The sequence below is a fragment of the Carcharodon carcharias genome, chromosome 15, assembly GCF_017639515.1.
Source record: "Carcharodon carcharias isolate sCarCar2 chromosome 15, sCarCar2.pri, whole genome shotgun sequence".
NCBI lineage: Eukaryota > Metazoa > Chordata > Chondrichthyes > Lamniformes > Lamnidae > Carcharodon > Carcharodon carcharias.
This window is the reverse complement of record NC_054481.1, coordinates 105,960,759-105,984,823: the sequence shown is the minus strand read 5'-3', so window position 1 is coordinate 105,984,823 and position 24,065 is coordinate 105,960,759. Positions and strand designations below refer to the sequence as shown.

General features: G+C 44.0%; 1 protein-coding gene across 2 annotated transcripts in view; it reads left to right on the top strand.

Annotated features, from left to right (window-relative positions):
* The window catches only part of arhgef19 (Rho guanine nucleotide exchange factor (GEF) 19), a 90,203-nt gene that overhangs the window by 26,495 nt on the left and 39,643 nt on the right, over positions 1-24,065 (top strand). The window contains exon 2 of one of the 2 annotated variants that reach the window (XM_041205831.1): positions 15,698-16,345. The exons of the other annotated variant lie outside the window; for it this stretch is intronic. Within the exon in view, the coding sequence (XP_041061765.1) occupies positions 15,698-16,345 (648 nt within the window). The remainder of the gene's footprint in view (positions 1-15,697; positions 16,346-24,065) is intronic. 2 annotated transcript variants of the gene reach the window in all.

The window sequence follows — 24,065 nt, the reverse complement described above, 5'->3', positions numbered from 1 at the left end:
ATAAAGCACTGTTTTGTGATTCTGTTGTTCCTAATGCTTCTGTTTGGTGCAGCCAGTGAACTAGTTGTAACCCTCATATCCTGAAAATCCAAAACCTGGGCAATCCAGCCATCAAAGCCCTGGAAACTCAGTTTGTTAAGTGTGCTTATATTTCACACTTATTAGTATGAGCTGCTTAAATTTCCTGAGTCTGGGAGATTAAAAAGGGCCTTTCTTTCTGCTAATCCAAAATCTGAATACCACGGTCAGTTATTATCAATGGTTTAATACAAATTAATGGGTACATGGATGTAAACTTTATTTATGGCTGTGAGCCTCCATGATCTATATCTAAGTAGTGTATGAAAGTAATGATCTTTGGACAATGCTACTTTAATGGGTTGTGCTGGGTATGGTTTGAATTTATTGGAATATATATTTTTTCTTTATTCTTTTTCATGGGATGTGGGTGTCACTGGCAAGGCCAGCATTTGTTGCCCATCTGTAATTGCCCTGAACTGAGGGCAGTTACAAGTCAACCGTATTGCTGTGGGTTTGGAGTACACAAGTAGATTAGATCAGGTAAGGATGGCAGATTTCCTTCCCTAAAGGGCAGTAGTGAACCAGGTGGGTTTTTACAACAATCGATGACAGTTGCCATGGTCACCACCACTGAGATTGGCTTTATATTCCGGATTTATTAATTGAATTCAAATTCCACCAGCTGCCATGGCGAGATTTGAACTCGAGTACAGAGCATTGGACTGGGCCTCTGGATTACTAGTCTGGTGGTATGACCACCAAGCCATCATATGATGCACAGCATGGGTCATGCTGATCTAACATATTTGTGCGTATATGGTTGAACTTTTCTTTTCATGATCTGATGGTTCAATAATAGAGAGGAAGGCTCGCTGGGCAATGCATTGGCGATACTAAGGGGTTGATGAGGTCTATGTGATGATAGATCACCGTGACTGAAGGTGATGGACCACCTTGTGTTGCTGCCCAGTGAACTGTTGCCAATTGTAGGGGAACATTGTAATTCCTCTGGTTTCTAGTGACATTCAAAACTCAAGCATGAAACAGTTACCAGAGAAAATCCTCGCCAAAGTATTCATGATTTCACTAAGCACAGCACAGAAGCTCTGATTTCATCGCAGTTTGGGAGCAGTCTTGTGATTCCCTTGTAACTATCAGCATGGCTGAGACACCAGATGTTGTGTACCTTATGCCAATCAAACGCTTCAGGCATGTGTGGGCGGATAGTTGTTCATATGAAAAGAAATTTTACACAATTTCCTATCACACTTGAACATGGAAAGTGCAATCAGCTGAAATGTGCCTTACTAAATAACCGTCTCCGATCTCCAGAAGCAAATTATTTTAGGACGATTAGATCAGGGGATAAGACATTTTCCTTTTCCACCTCTGGCATTCTGAAAGCTTCCCCCGATCGTCTCCCTGTCAGAGGGAGTACTGTCTCACCCCATACAACTGTTTTTATCTTTAGGAGTTTGAGTTTTGCCTGTAGATTTTGCGCCTGGATGGACAGAGATTTTTCTTCAGAAAATTGAACGATGCATATGAGAGTTAGACCAGGAGCGCAGTAAGTAACCACATATTACAGTGTACAGAAATGATTATGTGGATCAATGCCATTTGCCTGGAGAATATCACCACACCCCGTCAAGTCACAGCAAGCTACTCTGTAACCCGCACCAACAAGCCCGTGCTCAACAAATGCTGCACAGGAACCCAGGAAAAGAGAGACTATCACTCACAGAAAGCCAGCATTAGCGGACAAACTTTAAGCATAGGAGTCAGGCAGATCGCAACCCTGTCTCGACTTATAAAGGGATGTTTCTTTAGTGAAGCAGATGAGTTAAAACGGGTTGTGTATTTTTGGATAGGATTTTCTGCCTTTTTTTTTAGTTTGTTTGCTCTCCAGACCTGTACGTTCTACATCCCCCACTTTGTTGATTTATGATCAATACCTTGATTAAACCAAAGTCTCACTCCAGTGATGACTGGTCATAAATTTCTCAAATGTTTAAAATCGTTTTAAGGCCCAGCGCATTGTGACAACACAGTGTGAGCTAAACCAGTGGTACCCAAAGTGGAGTATGTGTGGTGTAACTTCGGGGTTACAGCAGATGTATGGTGGCGGGGGGGTACCTTTCCCTTCATTATGTAATCGTGGGTTCTTTAGCCTCCCTCTCTCTAGTCCAGGGGGTTCCCAAATGCAAGTGTCTCCTGCGCTCAGGCTACTGCCCAATCACGCACCTTCCCACGGCTCGTCCAATCACAAGCTGCTTCTCTCCCATGCTTGCTGCTAATAGGCTCACTCTTGAGATGCAGCTGAGCATGTGATTGGAGCAGCAGTGAGCAGCGGGAAAGTGAGTGATCGCACTCGAGCTGAAGCACCGGAGCAGCGATGCTGAGAGAGACTGCTGAGGGTTTGGGAAATGGGGCTGCTGAGTGAGTGAGTGAGTCTGTACTGAGGGGAGGGAGTCCACATTGATATATTTCTCCCAACTTCGTGGTTATGCTTCAGCAAACAAGCTCATCCATCACATTGGTTTAAACACGGATAAAAGGGCTGAACACCTGGGGTGAGGTGAGAGTGACTGCCCTTGACATCAAGGCCGCATTGGACTGAGTGTGGCATCAAGGAGCCCTAGCAAAACTGGAGTGAATGGGAATCGGGGGAAAACTCCATGCTGGTTGGAATCATACCTAGCACAAAGGAAGATGGTTGTGGTTGTTGGAGGTTAGTCACCTCACCTCCAGTACATCACTGCAGGAGTTCCTCAGGATAGTGTCCTCAGCCCAACCATCTTCAGCTGCTTCATCAATGACCTTCCCTCCATCATAAGGTCAGAAATGGGGATGTTCGCTGATGATTGCACAATGTTCACCATTCACCACTCCTCAGATTTTGAGGCAGTCCATGTCCAAATGCAGGAAGACCTGGACAATATCCAGGCTTGGGCTGACAGGTGGCAAGTAACATTCGCGCCACACAAGTGTCAGACAATAACCTCCAACAAGAGAGAATCTAACCATTGGCCCTTGATGTTCAATGGCACTACTATCACTGAATCCCCCACTATCAACATCCTGGGGGTTACCACTGACCAGAAACTGAACAAGACTAGCTATATAAATACTGTGGCTACAAGAGCAGGTCAGAGGCTAGGAATCGTGCAATGAGTAACTCACCTCCTAATTCCCCAAAGCCTGTCCACCATCTGCAAGGTACAAGTCAAGAGTGTGATGGAATATTCCCCAGTTGGCTGGATGAGTGCAGCTCCAACAACACTCAAAAAGCTTGTCACCATCCAGGACAAAGCAGCCCGCTTGATTGGCACCAGATCCACAAACATTCCCTCCCTCCACCACCAACGCACAGTAGCAGCAATGTGTACCATCTGCAAGATGCACTGCAGGAATTCAGCAAGGTTCCTTTGACAGCACCTTCCAAACCCATGACCACTACCATTTAGCAGGTCAAGGGCAGCAGATAGATGGGAACACCACCACCTGGAAGTTCCCCTCCAAGTCACTCACCATCCTGACTTGGAAATATATTGCCGTTCCTTCATTGTCCCTGGGTTAAAATCCTGGAACTCCTTCCCTAACAGCACTGTGGGCTGCAGTGGTTCAAGAAGGCAGTTCATCACCACCTTCTCAAGGGCAATTAGGGATGGGCAATAAATGCTGGCCTAGCCAGCAATGCCCACATCCCATGAAGGAATAAAAAAAATAGAAAGTGAAAAATTATTATTACAAACATATGTTTACCTATCCATCAGTTCGGATGAAGAGTCATACGGACTCGAAACGTTAACTCTGTCTTCCTTTCCACAGATGCTGTCAGAGCTGCTGAGTTTTTCCGGCAATTTTTGTTTTTGTATATGTTTACCTATAATATATAATTCTAATGATTTACAAAATGTGCGGTCATTAAAGGGGTAGTTAACAAAGAAACTGCCTGTGGGGTTACACAAAAATTTGGTAAATCTGAATACAGGTACACGGCAAACAGAGTTTGGGAACCACTAGTTTAAGGTCCAGCACATTGTTGTCAACACAGTGTGAGCTAAACTAAAGCTCCCAAGATCACGTCAATGGTAAAAGGTGTAATTTTAAGCTTCCCACGAGTTGAACCCAATTCTTTATAATTACATTGGTCTAAAATGACACTTTGGGATGAATCTTTGGCTTGGCGAGCGGGAGCGGGGCCGCTCCACAAGGCGTAAAATGATGCAGGGTGACGTTGGGCGGGCGTCCCAACGTCACTGCACGTCATTTAGATTTTCAGCTTGGCTGCGCACCCGTCAAACTGTCAAAGGTCTGTTAAGGCCATTAATTAATTAATTAAACTGATTGAGGAAGCTGCCCGTCCAACCTTAAGGTTGACAAGCAGGTGAAGAGCCCAGGCGGCCTTCGCATTTTTCATGGAACCTCATCCACAGGCGGGATGAGGTCTCATGAGTGATTTAAAATTTTCAGAAAAATTTTAATTAAAATTAATGCACATGTCCCAGCTCATGTGACAGTTTCACATGAGGGGACATGCCATAAAAATTTTTCCAACATTTTATTACACTGTTTAAACTTAAAACTAATCTCCCTGGGGCACCTCTGTGCTTCCAGGCTGGGTGGGCCTTAATTGGCGCGGACCCGATCAGGGGAACCGATCGGGTCCGTGCCTACCCCCGCACAACCCCCCCCGACAGGGGGAAAGTTCCACCCTTTATTTCTCCTTCTCCAGTTCTTCCTTGTGTAAACTGAAAGCGCTGACTCCTCACTAAGAATGAGGCCCCTTATTGCTGGGCAGATCCTCACCCAATTCTTCACATGTGAGATTTGATATTGACTACTGGTAGGATGTGCAACACTGGGAGGCATGGCTGCCATGCCTGATCCTTGCTCTTCCAACATCCAGCGACATGCAGATCGCAGCCAAAATCACGCAATCACCGTCAGCAGCAGGAATCTTGTCTGATTCCTTCATCCCCTCATCTCCCCACCCCAAATGTCAGGAGGCATGGATGCCATTTGTAACAACCCCTGGTGTTAACCCCATTGATGTTAGCGAACACAACTTGCATTTATATAGCACCGTTAAAGAAAAAAAGATTTTCATTTATATAGTGCTTTTCACAACCATCAGACATCTCAAAGTGTTTTACAGCCGACATGACTCACTGGGGAAAGTGCGCTGTAATATCAGCCCCACTGTTCCCTGAGCCACGACAAATGTGAAAAGTTTGACCAAACCACCAGATTGCCCCAATTCTACCTAACTGTTTAATTTAGGTTAACAAAATACGAGCACTAGGTTTGTAAACTTAATAAGTAACTAATTGTTTATTGAACAAACTGTCATTTACACTGGCAAAAGAAAGAAATATGAACTGCTAATTTATCTCACTATAACTTAAACTTTACCTGCTTCTTAAATCCCTATACATGCGCACACACACACACGACACATAAGACACACAAATCATGGATTTCAAGGTTGGATAAAACAGTTCAATAGCGCCAATTCCAGAGTACAGGATTCGATGGGTTGATTTTGATCAATATCTTCCAAATTCCTTTCATTTCTTGTTGATGACACGAGTTGGTCTTCCAGCACTTTCAGAATTTAGTTCACTGGTTGAGTACTTGCCTTTCAATGTCTCCAACAGTGATTTTCCCCTTTGCCTCTTGACAGGGGTTTTCAGAGAGAGAGAGCAGGTTATAGAGGTATAATGAGAAAAAGCCAACCAGCTATTATTGTGGAATTGTTGTAATCTTTCACATACAGGAGAAAGAGGTTTTAGATTTTGTTCCTTTTAGGCTAGGTGCTATTCAGCTGCACTGCCCTCACACAAAATCCTGGTCACCTGGTCAGGAGCCATTTAAAATGCAGTTGTCAGGCAGCTGCCTTGATCCAGAACTCCTTTCTGGCACCATCCTGTCTTTCATGGCACACTCTGTTCCAGGACTGCAACATCGTATATATATCTCTCGTCATGTTCCCCTGGACATGTCTCTCAAACTGCAGCCACTGCAATTCCAATCCACAGCCCAACAGAAAATAAAAAGACATGCTCTCCACAACAGTCCAACAGAAATAAAAAGGTACATTCCCTACATGCCTCCACCCTTAAAAGAGATGAATCGCCATTTCAAAAAATGTGTTTCATCGCAAGGTATGTGACACATGGACAACATAACACGAGACTTACTTTCATTTATCCTTCCACCCCCTTATACAATCTTATACAATCTTCAGCATTTCTTACCCCTTTAACTTATTTCAGTATTTTACACCTGGGGCAATGCATCTGCGATCACATTATCTTTGCCGACAATGTGAACAATCTTTACATTGAATGGTTGAAACAATGGAGTCCATTTAACAGTCTTGCATTTTGAGTTTTTAACTTTTCAATAAACACCAGCAGATTATGGACAGTGTGGATTAGTGTTTCTTTGTTATCATGTTGGACATAAACTTCAAAGTGTTGAAGAGACAACAAGAATGCTAGAGTTTCTTTTCCTACTGTAGAGTACTTCCTCTGATATTGATTTAGTTTCTTGGAAAAGTATCCCATTGGCTTCTCTATTCCTAATTTATCATCTTGTAATAGGACTACACCTGCGCCCAAGTCATGAGCATCAATTGCCATTTTAAAAGGTTTGGTAAAGTCAGGGGTGGCAAACACTGGTTCATTTATTAGGATTGCCTTCAGCTTTTCAAAGGCTGTTTGGCATTCTGCTGACCATATCACTTTTGCCTGTTTTCTTAACAAATTGGTGAGAGGTACGGCTATTGTGCTGAAGTTCCAATAAAACCCACACATTCCCAAAAATCTCACGATTGCTCATGCTACTTTACATGCTCCTGTGAGTCTTTCTAGAAACATGACATGTAATCCAACATGGAGGATTCGTCTTTCTGCTTTAGGAACTTTGCCTTAATTGCTTTTAATGGGCCTCTTATTTCATGATCATAGATCAATTCAAATGGACTAAATCCAGTACATTAATTCGGAGAATCTCTGGTAGCAAATAGTAAGAAATATAATCCTTTGTCCCAACCCTTTGGGTATTCATGGAAATAGGTCTTAATCATGGTTTTGAGAGTCTGATGGTATCTCTCCAAAGCTTAGAGAACACTCTCTAAAGCACAAAAACAGAATTACCTGGAAAAACTCAGCAGGTCTGGCAGCATCGGCGGAGAAGAAAAGAGTTGACGTTTCGAGTCCTCATGACCCTTCGACAGGGTCATGAGGACTCGAAACGTCAACTCTTTTCTTCTCCGCCGATGCTGCCAGACCTGCTGAGTTTTTCCAGGTAATTCTGTTTTTGTTTTGGATTTCCAGCATCCGCAGTTTTTTTGTTTTTTTTTTTGTTTTTTTTATTTTTATTTTTTTTTGTTTTTAACTCTCTAAAGCACTATTTTCAGAGTGCTTACCCCTGTTCAGCTATTATCACATTCTGCTTTCTTATCTTTGCCACTATCAGCACCTTTTTTTTAGCCTTTACCACTACCATTAACACTCCCTTTGTTCTTTTGTTCATGACATCTTTGTCAATCTCTCCTTTGCCTCCACCTATACTGACCTTCTATCCAGCTTCACCTGCTCCACCCACCTCAAACAGTATAAATTTCATCACATTTCTACTTCTCTGTAGCTCTGAAGAAGTCATACAGACTCAAAGTGTTAACTCTGTTTCTCTGTCTACAAATGCTGTCAGACCTGCTGAGTTTTTCCAGCATTTTCTGTTTTTCTTTCAGATTTCCAGCATCTGCGGTTTTTTGTTTTGATCCCTCTATAGCTCCCTGTGTGTGTGAGCTAAAGGCAGTAGACTTTCTTTGTTTGATATCCAAATTTCTGATTATGTCCTGGGAAGCTTTAGGCATGAACCTTGGTCAGATTGTATTTCAATTGGTAGGCCATAAGGAGTGAAAAACTAACTTTTCCACTACCACCTTAGCTGTAATTGTCCTTAAAGGAATAGCTTCTGGAAATTGGGTTGTCATATCCTTGATTGTAAGGATATACTGATGTCCTGCTTTCATTTTGGGTAATGATCCTACACAATCTACTAATTACCGACTGAATGGTTCTTCAAAAACTGGTATGGGTATTAAAGGAGCTGGTTTGATTACATGTTGAGGTTTACCTACCAGCTGACATGTATGACATATTTTACAAAATTGTACTATGTTCTTATGAAGTCTTGGCCAGATAAAATGCTTGTTTATCGATGCTTGGGCTTTCCGTATTCCTACATGTCCTGCCACAGGGATTTCATGTGCTACTCGCAATATCTCCTTATGATATTTGGACAGTACCACTATCTGATGAACAACTGTCCATTCCTCATCTGCAGCTCTGGGAGGGTGTCTCCACTTCCTCATTATAACTCTGTTTTTAATGTAATAACACTCTGGAACTCATTCTGCCTCAGCTTCAGTGTGAGCTGACTGTGCTAACTTGTTTAACTTTGGATCTGCTTTCTGAGCCTCAATTAATGAAGACATGCCAAACACTTCCTTTGAATTACCCTCATCCTTAAAGAAAGTTTTGGTTACTCTAACATCTGCTCATGGTATTACTTTGACCTCTGGTGATGGACTTTGTTTAGCCATTGCTCTGGTCACCACACATGGTGGAAAAATACCAGGAACTTGTTATTGTAACTGTTCTATCTCTTTAGTATCTCTCGGACTTCCTGTAATTATGGGCAAAGTTATAACCTTCACTCCTGCCAAATCATTCCCCAGGAGTAAACCAACGCCATCCATGGGTAATTTCTTAATCACTGATCCAGACAACAAATCACACTCCAATTGCACTTTGTACAATGGAACCGGGATATACTGTTCACTTATCCCATTTACCAATACTTTAGCTTTCATTGAACTCTCTGAAGGGAAAACTAGGTCCACCTCCAGCAAAAGAGTTTGAGTAGTTCCTGTGTCTCTTACTATAATTATGGGTTTAGCTGCATCATTTGATGATAAGGGGGTTATCTTTCCTTTTGACAAAATCCCTTTATATCTCTCATCTACCTTATTCACTTCACCTGCATTTACAGCAGTGTTTACTTCCAGACCCTTATTTGTAGTTAAAGCTACAATTTGATCTGTGGGATTTTCTTTTTGAATTCCCTTTTCGGACTCACTCTTATGAACTCCAATAAGCCCCATGGGCTGCCCCCGCAACTTCCAGCATTCTGAACGAATGTATCCTACTTTATTACAATGGAAACACTTCGGCCTTTGAGTTTCACCTCCACACTCAGTACCTTTCTTGCTGATCTGGAGAGGAGATCTCAAGGTATTCCCAGCTATCCATCTTTACCCTGGCTACATGCCTTCCTTTCAATCTCCAGCTTACTATCCTTTTCAAATTTATGGGAGCGATGGAAAAAAGATTTAGTTTATGGATCAGCTCATAATCGTCAGCCATTACTGCTGCCTGTACAGCTGTTGCAACTCCTTGGTCTTCAACATGGGTTCTTATTACAGAAGGTAGGGAGTTTTTAAATTCTTCCAAGAGAATAGTCTCTCTGAGAACTTCATAAGTAGTTTCAACTCCTAATGCTCGTGTCCACCTGTAAAAAATACTTTGCTTAATCCTTTCAAATTCAAGTTTGCCTAGGCTGTTTCCTTAAATTTTGACACTTTTGTCTGTATGCTTAAGGGACCACTCATATGCACTCAAAATGGCCTTTTTTAAATCACATCATAATCCCTAGAAACCTCCTCTGACAGTAAAGCATAAATTTCCTGTGCTCTACCTGTCAATTTGCTCTGCATGGGCAATATCCAGTTTTCCTTTGGCCAGTTCATCTATTTAGCTGTCTTCTCAAATGAAATAAAGAATGCTTCAACATCCCTTTCCTCAAACTTTGGAAGAGCTTGTACAAATTTAAACATCTGCCCACTGGATTCTGATCTGGAAATAAGTCCTGCCTCACCTACTAGTGTCTCTTTTTTTAAAAGTCCTCATTTTAAGCTAGGCTTCTCTCTGTTTTTCTTCCTCTTCCTTTTTTAACGCCCCCATTTCTAACTCCCTTTGAAATGTCCTTTCACTTTCCTTTTCTGCTGCTTCCAGTTCCAATTTTTTTATTTGCAACTGAATTTGAGCCCATTCCAATGAACCACCCCTTGGAAAACTTGGTCTCTCAGGTATTCCTTCCAATTTCAAATGCTGTTCCATCTTTTCGATTATCTCCACCTCCCCAGCTTTGGCAGGCAATCCTACTCTTAATTTACTTGCCAATTTGATTAACCTGGCTTTTGGGATCCCTTGTAAAATTGTCAGGGACATCTCTTCCACTTGCAGGAAAGCTTTAGCAGTTTCCAGTGCCATCTTATTTTTGACAGTACAAACCTGGTGTTTCCTTGTAGCTTTTTACTTACTAAATCTACACCCAAATCACTTTCGTTCCAAAATATCCCATCGAGCCCCCAAACTTTGTCACGACTCACTGGGGATAGTGCGCTGTAATATCAAGCCCCACTGTTTCCCTGAGCGGTGACAAATGTGAAAAGTTTGACCAAACCACTAGATTGCCCCAGTTCTACCTAACTGTTTAATTTAGGTTAACAGAATACGAGCACCAGGTTTGTAAACTTAGTAAGATATTAACTGTTTATTGAACAAATTGTCGTTAACAATGGCAAAAGAAACTGTTCAATTGCACCAATTCCGGAGTACAGGATTTAATGGGTTGATTTTGATCGATGTCTTCCAAATTCCTTTCAGTTCTTGTTGATGACACAAGGTGGTATTCCAGCACTTTCAGTATTTAGTTCACTTGGCTGAGCACTTGCCTTTCAATGTCTCTAACAGTGATTTTTCCCCTTTGCCTCTTGATAGGGGTTTTCAGAGAGAGAGCAGGTTATAGGAATATAAGGAGAAAAAGCCAGCCAGCTATTATTGTGGAATTACTGGAATCTTCTTGCACAGGAGAAAAAGGTTTTAGGTCTTGTTCTTTTCAGGCTAGGAGCTATTCAGCTGCACTGCCCTCACACAAAATCCTGGTCACCTGGTCGGGAGCCAATTAAAATGCTGTTGTCAGGCAGCTCCCTTGGTTTAGCACTCCTTTCTGGCACCATCCTGTCTTTCATGGCATACTCTGTTCCAGGGCTGCAATATTGTATATATTTCTTATCCTGTTCTAGAGGACATGTCTCTCAAACTGCAGTCACTGTAATTCCAATCTATAGTCCAACTGAAAATAAAAAAGACATGCTCTCTACAACAGTCCAACAGAAATAAAAAGATGTGTTCCTTACACAGCCAATGAAGTACTTTTTGAAATGCAGTCAGTGTTGTAGTATAGGAAATGGGAAAACCAATATGCACACAGTAAACAGCATTGTGATAATAAACAGATAATCTCTTTTTTTTGTTGATTGAGAGAAAGCTATTGGCCAGGACACAGGGTATAACTCCACTGCTGTTCTTCAAATTAGTGGATCTTTTACATCCACCTGAGCAGGGAGGCAGGGCCTTGATTTAACACCTTATCCAAGAACACTGCACCTCTAACAATGCAATATTCCCTCAGTACTGCACTGGAATGAGTGTCAGCTTTGATTTTTGTCCTGGAGTGGGACTTGAACCCGAAACCTTGTGACTCAGAGGTAAGAGTGCTACAAGCTGAGCCTTGGTTGACACACAACATAGGTAAATGTCCCAATGTACTTCACAGGAGCATTATCAAACAACTTTTGACATGGAGTTACATTAGATCAGATGTCAAAAAGCTTGTTAAAGAGGTAGATTTTAAGGAGTGTCTTAGAGGAAGGTAGAGAAGTAGTTTGGCAAAGAGGTTTAAGGAAGGAATTCCAAAGCTTGGCACCTTGGCAGCTGAAGGGACAGCCACCAATTAAAATTAGGGACGCGCAAGAGCTCAGAATTGGAGCATTACAGAGACCTCAAAAGGTGCTAGAGATAGGGAGGGGGTCTGAGATCATGGTGGGATTTGAAAACAAGGATGAAAATTTTAAAACTGGGGCACTGGTGTACTGGGAGCCAATATCGGTCAGTGAGCACAGTGGTGATGGGTAAATGGGAGATGGTGTGAATTAGGATGTGGGAAGCAGAGTTCTGGATGAACTCAAGTTTATGTAGGGTGGAGAGGCCAGGAAAGCATTGAGATAGTCTTGGATGTGGGTTTCAGCAGCAGATGAGCTGAGGCAGGGGTAGAGTCAGGCAGTGAGATGGAGGTGGGATTAGGTGGACTGGGAATCACACATGGGGATGTAGAGTGGCCAATTATGGGAGGTAGAAAAAGTTGGAGGACAGGAACAGACGGAACTGGATGGGGGAGCAGAGGTAAGAAACTTAAAAAAAATGATGAATTTTGTTTTATTTTACTTTAACTGCTATTGGGCAAAATATTGATTTGACATGATGCAGTCTTGAATGTTTATGGCAGACAATTGTTTTAACTGAACTGACTGGACCACATAAAGCATTATGGTATCTTGCGCTCCTCTGCTGAAACTGCCAGGATCACCCTGGGATACAAAGTTAATCGCCAACTTCTCTTCACTGTTAGCTAATGGTCCACTCTCCTTAGGTACTGTACCCCTGCTCAAAAAGCCCACCTTTGGATGCTGTGTTCTCGCAAACTATTGCCCCAAATCCAGCTTAATTTTCCTCTCCAAAGTGTTGTCCTACTCTAAATCCTGCCACTCTACACTTGACTCCCTCCAATCCGGTTCCCACATTGCCACAAAGCTGAAACAGCCCTTATCAAAGTCACAAATGACATCCTACATGACCATGATGAACTACTCTTTTTCATCCTTCTCAAACTGCCTGCCATCTTTGACATGGTTGACCACACAGTCCTCCTCCAATGCCTCTCCTCTGCTGTTCAGCTGGGTGGTTCTGCACTCACTTATCCAGCCAGAAAATTTCCTGAAATGGCTTTCTGCTCCCGTGCCACTACCTCTGGTGTGACTCAAGGATCTATGATCGGTCCCCTCCCATTTTCATCCTCAGTGGCAGTGTCCATATATCAGGTTCCACTAGTACACTGATGATACCCAGCTCTATCTCACCGACATCTCTCTCAACTCCCCTCTGGTTTGTCACAATTGCTTGTCTGACATCAAGACAGGTGGGCATAAATTTCCTCCAGTTAAATATTGGGAAGACTGTTCACTGCCAGTATCTTCATTCTATAGTCACCGACTCCATTCCTCTCCCCTGAACCAGACTGTCCACACACTTGGTGTCCAACTGGACCAAAACCTGAGCTTCTGACTCCATGGGGGGAGTTTTATGACCCCTCCCTCCCTGGTGAGCATTTTTGAGGTGGGAGGGCACCTAAAATTGGATGGGTGGGTAGCCCACCACCTTCCTGCCCACCCCCAAGCTGTCCCTTATAATGCAGTGGGCGGGTAAGGCACCAGACAGCATGCCCACCCTTAGGCCAATTGAGGCCCTTGACTGCCCAATTAAGTGGCAATTCAGAGCCTTGTTCCACTTCACCGGCAATGATACTGGCTGGTGGAAGGAGGTCGAGAATGGCCAGCCCGATTTTTCATCAAAGTTGGTGAAGGGGCAGGAAGGAAGGGAGCACCGCCTTAGTAGGGTGCCCTGAGCGCATTGGGTGCACCCCCCCTTAAGACTGTACCCTGCCTTTGTGCCTCCCTACCTAGCATCCGAAACCCACCCTCTCCAAACCCCCTCGCGCTCCCCCCACCCCCCAGGTGCCTGATCCCTTTCCGTCCAAAATGGCCCAAATTAACTGTCTTCTTCCCAGGGCCTGCTGCTGGGGCTGCAAGAACTCACTGACAATCAGACTGGCCAGCAGCTCTTAACGGCTCTACTTCCTTTCCCTGAGGGGCGGAAGTCTGACCCTCAGCTTGTTAAGGCCACCCGCAGGGTCATATTGCTGCAGGGCAGCCTTTTGACCAATGTTTCTTCCAGGGGGGCGAACAGTATGGCCCCTCGTATAATCCAGCCCCGTATCTTCTCTGTCACAAACTACATCCACCTCCTTAACATGGGCCTCTCTATGCCCTTGCCTCTGTTGATGAAATCCTCATCCATAGACTTTGACTATACCCCCAGTGCTCTCCTTTCCTGTCTTCTACTCTCAGTAAACTCGAGCTCATCCAAAATTCTTCTACAGGTATCATAACTAACGTTGTCCCAATCACTCATTACTCCTGTACTCACGGTCCTACTTTTCACCCTGTCTGATGTGCCTCGCTTTTAGAATTCTCACCCTTGTTTTCAAACCCCTCCTTGGTCTCGCTGCTCGCTACTGCTGTAACTTCTTCCTGCCTTGCAACCCTCTGAGATCTTTGCAGTCCTCCAATTCTAGCCTCTTTCACATGTCCGATTTTAATCATGCCACAGTTGGCGGTCATGTCAAGCTGCCTAGGCCCTAAGCTCTGGAACTCCCTCCCTAAGCCTTTACATCTCGCTGAGACCCCCCTTAAAACCTACCTCATTGACCAAACTTTTGGTCACTTCTCCTCATATCTCCTTATATATCTCCTGTGTCAAATCCCATTTGATAATTCTCCAGTGAAGCATCCTGGGATATTTTACCAAGTTAAAAGACATTATATAAAATGCAAGTAATTGTTCTGATTGGGGGGAGGTGAGCAGGAATGGTTTATTTTGGAACAGATATAGTTAATTTTATCTCACTGGAAGAATGATTTCCCACCAGCACTGTAGATTTGTATATTGTGGCTGACCATGGGCATTGCTGATTTATTTGGAAATAAATGTTCCTTTGGCTTTAAGCAGCTAAAGGGATAAAATTGTTCTGCATTCCTTCAGCTTACAGATGCCCACTTTTACAGTATTGCTTTCCACAGTAACTAGCACATTGACACCAGTGACATCTACCTGAAGATTTTCCTTATTCTGCTGGTTACAGTTATTGTGTTAATTGATCTCAGGGATGAGGAGAAACTTTTTCTCTGAGGGTTGTGAGTCTTTGGAACTCTCTTCCTCAAAAGGTGATGGAAGCAGAGACTTTGAATATTTTTAAGGCAGGGCTAGATAGATTCTTGATAATTAAGGCGATGGTTGGGGGGGATTGTGGGGAAGGGGGGAAGGTTATTGGCGGTAGGTGGGAATGTGAAGTTGAAGTTACAACTGGATCAGCCATGATATTAATGAATGGCATAGCAGGCTCGAGGGGCCAAGTGGCCTCCTCCTGCTCCTAATTTGTATGTTCTTATGGTCTTGGAGGTGCTAAGACACCATTCCAATAATGCCGATTACCAATGCATCCTTGCCCAAGTGGTCATTCTTGTGGGATGAGCCCTAGGCTGTGAGTCCAGGGGGCTATTCAACTACTATGCCTGCATCTGACACCCAGACATATACATTTTTCAATAAAGTGTGAGCCCTGCCTGATTTTGTTTCTCTTTAGCCCTGGGCATCAATTGCAATGCCCTGACTGCTTGTCCAAGCTGGGACCAGTAAACTGAGCACAATCAAACTTGGGACCTGCTGCAGTGTAGTGTTCAGCTACACAGGGGAGGCAGTGCACTTAGTGATGGAGGTATGAAGCCAGTTTAACGAGCGTTGTAATTACAATAATACTAGACTGCTTCAGTGCACTTTCAGCTCTGACGCTGTTGTTGGTTTGAGTTCTGTACCTGACTTTCTTCTGGTTCTGAATCGATTTTCTCATTGATGTCCTGCAGAGATGCGTATTTCCAATGGCGAGGAGATGGAACCTCTCAAGGACAGCTTGAATGAGAGCCCTTGCTTGAAGAACCATATTGCCATCTGCCAGGAGGAGAGCGTCTCCTTTAATGTGCTGCCAGACCTTATGCTGAATGGTAAAAAGAGGATCAACACTCCCCTCAGTCCTGATGTGATGGAGAAGCCAAACTGCGAGGAGGGGAAAGCAAAGGATGAACAGGACCCAGATACGCAGAGGGATGCAGGAGCTGGTCTTCGCAGGCAGCAAGATTTGAGACCTAGAGCTGAGCTGAACCGACAGTTTTCCTTGCCTTTCAGTGGCTGGGATGCCGAAAGGGATGCTCAATTGCGGCTCAGAGCTTCACAGTCAGAACTCAGTGCTGGGCGAGGATCGGCGGAGAGCTTAACTCTCTACCATGCTGGTGAGGACGGTGGGCCTGCCAAAGGGACTGCAGCCCTGTCTGGCCGGCAGGTGGTGGGCAAGGCTGACAGCTGGCCACACCGGAGCCTGGCCACTGAGAGAAACTTCACAGCCACTTCCAAGAGTGACTTCTCCCTCAATACACTGCTGGCGGAGGCTGAGAGGGGTGAGTCCAGTGGTCTGCAGAGGCGGACCTCACAAGGATCAGACCAGGAGAAAACAACAAGTAAATATTTCTCAATCCTCTGCTCTGTCCTGTCTAGTTAGCTACTGAATTGAAAAAAAAGTGTAAATGTTTACAAAAAAGGTCAAGTTACTTTTTTTATCCACCTCCCTCCAGGGTTCAGATAGATTCTCCCTCCAGTCACGGGCAAGATTTGATCTTTGTGACTTGTCATCAGTAAATATTGCCTTGAGTGTGAGAAATTCATACCCGTTAAACACTTGGTGCAGGAAATCTTCGCAAACCACACACAACAGGCAACCCCCCCCACCCCCCACCACCACCTTTCCCTAGGAGACGAGTGCATTGAAGCAAAATACTGCGAATGCTGGAAATCCTCAGGCAGTATCTGTGGAGCAACACTAACTCTTGTTTCTCTCTCTACAAATGCTGCCAGACCTGCTGAGTATTTCCAGCAATTTTTAATTCAGATTTCCAGCAAGCACAATATTTTGTTTTTGAGTTAATCTAGGGCACTTGGTCATTTGTTTCCACCCTCGCCCATCCACCTACCCACCCCGGCCCTACTGGCTCTTCCCCACCCCCGCTCCCGGCAAGTTGTTTATACCTAGAAACAAAACTTTTATTTAAAAAAAGTTAAAGAGCCTCCACTGACTCCTATTATACCCTGCAGCATCTCAAAGCTTTTGTTGGAGGAAGCTCGGAGCCGGTTCACCAGGCTGATTTCTGGAATGAAGGGGTTGTCTTATGAGGAAAGGTTGAGCAGGTCGGGCCTGTACTCATTGGAGTTTAGAAGAATGAGAGGTGATCCTATTGAAGCATATATGATTCTGGGGGGCTTGATAGGGAGGATGTTTCCCTTCATACGGGACATCTAGAACTGGGGGCACAGTTTCAAAATAAGGGGTCTCCCATTTAAACAGAGGTGAGGAAGAATTTCTTCTCTCAAGAGGGTCGTTAGACTTTGGAATTCTTTTCCCCTGTGAGTCATGGAGGCTGGGCCATTGAATATACTCAAGGCTGAGAAGGGCAGACTTTTGATTTACTAGGGAGCCAAGGATTAGGGGAGAGCAGGCAGGAAAGTGAAGTTAAGTAGATCAGCCTTGAACTTATTGAATGGTAGAGCAGGCTCAAGGAGCTAAATACCCTACTCCTGCTTCCATTTCTTATGTTCTTGAAGCAATATTCAGTCACTGTGTCCCCTTCATTACAAATAGATCATGGACTTTTGGTTTTCTATTCAGTCTCTTCATCCCCTTATGTCCCAAGAACAGGAGAATCAAGATAGTGTTCCACAGAGAAAGTTGCTGATCTCAACCATCCCTGCCATGGTAGAGGTTCATTGTCTGGCCACTAGCTTGCTGTTGGAAAATGGGGATCTGTAGCCCTTCCTTCACTGAAGGAAGCTGTCATACTGAAGCAATGGCCCAGCTAACAGCCAGAGCACAGACTGCTGTTTATTCAGCTGGATTGTATTGGAGTGCTGTGCTGTTTCGAGCCTTCCATTCCTGTACCTGAATGGGAGTCCAGTAGAAAGAGTTCCAGAGTTATTAAATTATGGAGCAGGGTGTTACACACTGAGGAATTTTAAGAACTACTGGGCATCTTCAAATGGCTCTCTGAATATATCCAGGGCCTTCCTGTTACTTGATCTTGGAGTTGGAGTACTGGAGTTGCCATCACGACCTCTTCATTAGCAGCCTGAGAGCTGCTGCTGATCACTCTATAGCCACTCCTCCTGGACATTGTGTAAGTGTGTGGACATCAGGCAAGAGGGGAATTGGATTTAGCTGGGATATTCTCAATATTCACCGTCACACATTAAATATTTCCACTTGGGCAAGATAGCAGCATACATCAGTCATCTGTGAAGAACCAAGCACAGAGTGAAAACAGGCTAGTCAAACACTCTCCTCTCAAGGCACATAGGCCACCCATTCTATCTGAACTATTTAATCTCATCCCCCAGACCTACCATGGATTATAATTGAACCATCCAGCCTGCTAAAGGGAAATGTTCTGAATAAATTCTTGCTTGATCTCCAAAGATTACCAACCAAAACACTAGAATTTCCCTTCTCCGTGATCCAACCCTGGCGTGCTATCCTCACCGGATAAATTGTCCCCTCAGCTCCAGCCATACTGGTCCGACCAAGTTCTTTGGAGTGAAGACCACACATGTCGGCTATGGAGCTGCTTTTTGTTGGGGATCTGTTGTTGGAATCTGTGTGACAAACTTTATAAGAGGCTCCGTCCCTGGGCTAGCTTAATGGTGCAATGTTTTTACTGGAAAATAGATTTAAAGCCATTCACTGGAATAAAGGAATGTGCACCTCCACCTACCCTCTTGCATAATGTGATCAGGAGATTGAGAGAGTGTTAATGTGCGTGAGCTTGAGTGTGGGCATATTTACGTAAATGTATGTAAATGCAAGTGCATATGCAATATATCTTTCCACAGGTGTACGTGTGCTGAGGGTATATATGTGAGTGAATGTGTGTACAACAACTTGTATTCATGTAGCACCTTTAATATAATAAAATGTCCCAAAGCGCTTCACAGGAATGTTATAAAGTAAAATTTGACCTTGAGCTATATAAGGCGATAATAGGGCAGATGGCCATAAGTTTGGTCAAAAAGGTAGGTTTTGAGGAATGTCTTAAAGAAGGAAAGAGAGTGAGAAAGGCAGAGGAGTTTAGGGAGGGAATCCCAGAGCTTAGGGCCAAGGTGGCTGAAGGCATAGCTACCAATGGTAGAGCGATTAAATTCGGGGATGTTCAAGATGCCAGAATTAGAGAAGTGTAGATACCCCGGGAGGTTGTAAGTTTGGAGGAGATTACAAAGATAGGGAGGGGTGAGGCTAGGAGCAATTTGATAACAAGGATGAGAATTTTAAAATCAAGGCCATTGCTTGACCAGGAGCCAATGTAGGTCAGCAAGCACAGAGGGTAAGAGGTGAACAGGACTTGGTGCAAGTGGGGATTTGGACAGCAAAAGTTTGGATGATCTCAAGCTTTTGGAGAATGTGGGAAGCTGGCCAGGAGTGAATTGAATAGTCAAATCTAAGGGTACTGAAAGCATGGTAAGGGTTTCAGCAGCAGATGAACTGAGGCGGGGGAGAGTTGGACAATGTTACAGAGGTGGAAATAAGTGACCCTGGTGATGCTGAGGATATGTGGTTGGAAGCATAATTGTAGAAGCAAGTGCATAACGCATGACTATGTGTTTAACCAGTGTGAATGTACACAAGAGTGTGTGATTGCACCAGCATGTTCTGTCTGTGTAATGTGCATGTCTATGCCCATGTGCAGTGCAAGTTTGTATGTGCACATATATATATGCCCATAAGTACATGTTTCTGGACGTGCGCGTGTGGGTGTTTACATTTCTGTGGGCAAAATTTTCTGCCTGTCAGGTGGGTGGGCCCGACCCAACCTCCGGCAGGTGGGGAGCTGATCCCAGCCGGAGAAGCAGGCCCTGACACCATTTTACGTGAGTGGGCCGATTAAGGCCCGCCCAGTGTGATGTCCGGCGGGAAGCGCTATGTGCTCCCTGTGCGGACGGGGGGCAATTCCCCAAAAGCGAGAGTGGGCTCTTTCGCGCATGCACATGAAAGAACTCACATCTCCCTGAGGCTAAGTGCTGCCTCAGGGAGATTGCTTCCACGTTGAAAAATATTAAAAATAGAAAAAAAATTTCCCTAACATGTCCCCCTCATGTGACAATGGAACATGTTCATAATTTACATAATAACTTTATTAAAATTTTTGAAACCCTGCATGAATCCTCATCCCGCCAGTGGATGAGGTTTGATATTTTTTCTACTTCCTGCCGGGGCTCCTGGCCTGCCCGCCAACCTTAAGGTTGGACGGGCAGGTCCTTTAAGTGTAAAAATGATCCAGTCAATGACCTCAATTGGCCATTGACAGGTTGGCGGGCCCGCAGCTGGTTTTGCTGTGGGCCTGCCTCCCTGAAAATTTAAAGGGGGTGGGATAATGTTGGGGGTTCTGCCCAACGTCATCCTGCATCATTTTGAGTGGGCGAGCGGGCCCTGCCCCCTGCTTGCCGACGGCAAAATTCTGCCCTATGTGTTTGTGTGAGTGCGTGCATGCAGTTGTGCACATGTGCTTCATTGTAAGTTCAAACTAACATATGCATGCACAACTTGCACCAATGTGTTGAGTGTTGTAGTATGCCTTTAAGGGATAGCAGCATGCTATCATTAGAAGGGAAATGTGTTAGCCTCAGTTTCACTTTGGTCTGTGAGCAGAACACAGCACATATAGCTCTGCTGCTGATGTCTTCATGCTTCCTACCTTGGTATAAATGTTTTCATGTGCTTAGTCTTATTATATGAACCCACAACATGTTTACACAATCCCTTATGAGTGATTGGTGCCTTTATATCATTATAAAAACACAAACTTGAGCAATAGTGTAGGAGTCAGCCAGGGTGTAATGTTGTACATGTGGGCACAGAAAATTATTTGTTCAGGAGTGAAAGTATGTGAGTGCACACACTCGTTTATAAATGGAAATATAAAAAAAACGATAGCAGATGAGTATGTGCGAGAGCCTGTATGTTCACTGAGTGCACGAGGGGGTGAGCGTACATGTGAGAAATTGTATGTGCATGTTTTAGTGTGCAAAGCTTAAAGATGTGATTGTAGATGCATGTGTAAAGCCTGAGGTTATGATTTTCTGTGCAAGAGTATGAGTTTACAAGAAGGTGTGAGTTATGAAGTGGTGCATTTGTGCATTTCTGTTTTTGATGATATTCAATAACTACAATGTTTAGCTCTTAAAGATTCTTTATGCAGTTCCACCAGACGGCAGACATGACCTGCTGATGGTTGCTATAGGAACAGAACTTTTGGAGGGACCCACCCACATTTACTTACATTTTGAATATTTACTAAGATAATTTTTGGCAGCCTGACTGTTGCCATGGTAAGTGGACAATACCCACCCATGCCTTCTTGAGATTCATCTGTGACCATTCTGTGCAAGATGGGATTGACCTTAATACTTGTCGAACCAGCCAGCTTCACTCACTGACAGTCAGGTGGTTGGCTTTCTGTGGGTCAGAGACAAGTTTCCATCAAAAGTGAACCTGACAATGAGTGATGTTGAATAATGGTAAGAATCTTTAATACTATCCGGATCCTCCAAATTTCAAGGAAAGCAAGGTCATGACCTGGGTCTTTGCGGTCAATGGCGAAGTCTTCAAGAGACTTGAAGAAAGCCTCATTGAGAGATCCAGTGATCTCTGTGATGAGAACTATAACTCTCCCGATGTACAATTGATTGTAGTGTTCTTTAATGGGAATTCTCAGCATGGAACTGCAGTGTTATCATCAAGCTCTTCAAGCAACCAATCATATTAAAGAATTCTCACAGATAGCCAGCCAGGATTTTTTTACTGGTATGGCTGGGAGAACTGTTATAATTCAATGTTAAGGTTTAAAATACATTCAACGGCTTCAACTGAAGAGTATGAATGGTTGTGATGTGACCAGGAAAGGATCTCTCAGTGCAAAAGTTCAATAAGTGGGTGATGGTTTGACTTGGATGGCTACAGTCACAATTTGAGCTGTTCCTCATGTTCCATGTATCCCAGGCTATTGAGTGAGGCAAGGGAGGAGATAGGAGGGGTGCTGGCAATAATTTTCAATACCTCTCTGGCCACAGGAGAGATGCCAGAGAACTGGAGGACAGCCAATGTGGTACCGCTATTCAAGAAGGGAGGAAGGGATAAACCAGGGAATTACAGGCCAGTCACTCTAACCTCAGTGGTGGGGAAACTATTGGAAGCAATTCTGAGGGATAGAATTAATCTACACTTAGAGGGGCAGGGATTAATCAAGGATAGTCAGCATGGTTTTGTTAAGGGGAGGTCATGTCTGACCAATTTGGTTGAATTTTTCGAAGAGGTGACCAGGTGTGTAGATGAGGGCAATGCATTTGACATAGAGTACTTGGACTTCAGCAAGGCTTTTGATAAGGTCCCTCATGGGAAACTGATAACAAAGATAAGAGCCCATGGGATCCAAAGCAATTTGGCAAATTGGATCCAGAATTGGCTGAGTGGCAGGAAGCAGAGGGTGATGGTCGAGGGGTGTTTTTGTGACTGGATGCCAGTGTCCAGTGGGGTTCCACAGAGATCGGTGTTGGGTCCCTTGCTGTTTGTAGTATATATAAACAATTTAGACTTGAATGTAGAAGGGTTGATCAGTAAGTTCATGGATGACACGAAAATTGGTGGGATGGTCAATAGTGAGGAGGATAGCCTTAGAATACAGGAGGATATGGATGGGCAGGTCAGATGTGCTGATCAGTGGCAAATGGAATTTAATCCAGATAAGTGTGAGGTGATGCACTTGGGCAGGACAAACAAGGATTGGGAATACATGATGAATGGTAGGACCCTGGGAAGTACTGAGGATTAGAGGGACCTTGGTGTACATGTCCACTGATCCCTTAAGGTGGCAGGATAGGTAGATAAGGTGGTTAAGAAGGCATATAGGATACTTACCTTTATTAGCTGAGGCATAGAATATAAGAGCAGGGAGGTTATGCTGGAACTGTATAAAACACTGGTTAGGCCACAGCTAGGGTATTGCATGCAGTTCTGGAATCTGCATTATAGGAAGGATGTGATTGCACTGGAGAGAGTGCAGAGGAGATTTACCAGGATGCTGCCTGGGCTGGAGGGTTTTAGTTATGATAAGAGATTGGATAGACTGGGGTTATTTTCCCTGGAGCAGGGGAGATTGAGGGGGGACATGATTGAGGTGTATAAAATTATGGGGGGCATAGATAGGGTAGACAGGAAGGAACTTTTCCCCTTGGTGGAGGGATCAATCACCAGGGTGCATAGATTTAAGTTAGGGGGCAGGAGGTTTAGAGGGAATGTGAGGAAGAATTTTTTCACCCAGAGGGTGGTGGGAATCTGGAACTCACCGCCTGAAAGGGTAGTAGAGGCAAAAGCCCTCATAACATTTAAGAAGTATTTGGATGTGCACTTGCGATGCCATGGAATACAAGGCTAAGGGTTTGTGCTGGAAAATGGGATTAGAATAGTTAGGTACTTGTTTGATCGGCGCAGACTCAATGGGCTGAATAGACCTCTATGACTCTATGACACTTGGACAGCAAGTGGCCACATTTTCCCTGGCCTATCCTCAAGCAGTTGAAATTTGTCCAGATTTTCCAAGGAAGGTTGAAAGCTGGGACTTGGCCACTCGGAACAGTTACCAAATTGCTGCTGGTGATGTTTGCACTGAACCAAGAGGTGCACCATTGAGAGGGGTTGGGTGCTGTTGTCAGTTTGTAGGGTATGGAATGCATTCCCGAAGAGGCTATGGGATTTCAGATGGGTTCAGGGGTTTGTTTGAGGTCCTTTGTCAATGGGATTGCTGTGTTAGCTGTCAGCCAGTGGTGTTCTTTGAGGAGGATGCTTTCCTTGTGGATTTCAGGAGGCTTTTTGTTTGTGCGAACATAGGTAGCCACTTGGGCTGTGTTGGGTCTTAAACGTGTTAAAAAGTGATTTGGTTATTGGTCGTTATTATTTCCTGGTTGAAATTTTTGTGGAAGTTTTTTTTATTCAGAAAACTTTCAGAAAAACTTTAAACCAGGAAATAAAAAGCATCAATAATCAAATCACTTTTAAAATTTTGAAGAGACTGGATTAAAGTTTGGGACAAACACATGGGGTTAAGGAAGAGGACAAAATATCATGAACAAACTTCATTTTTAAAA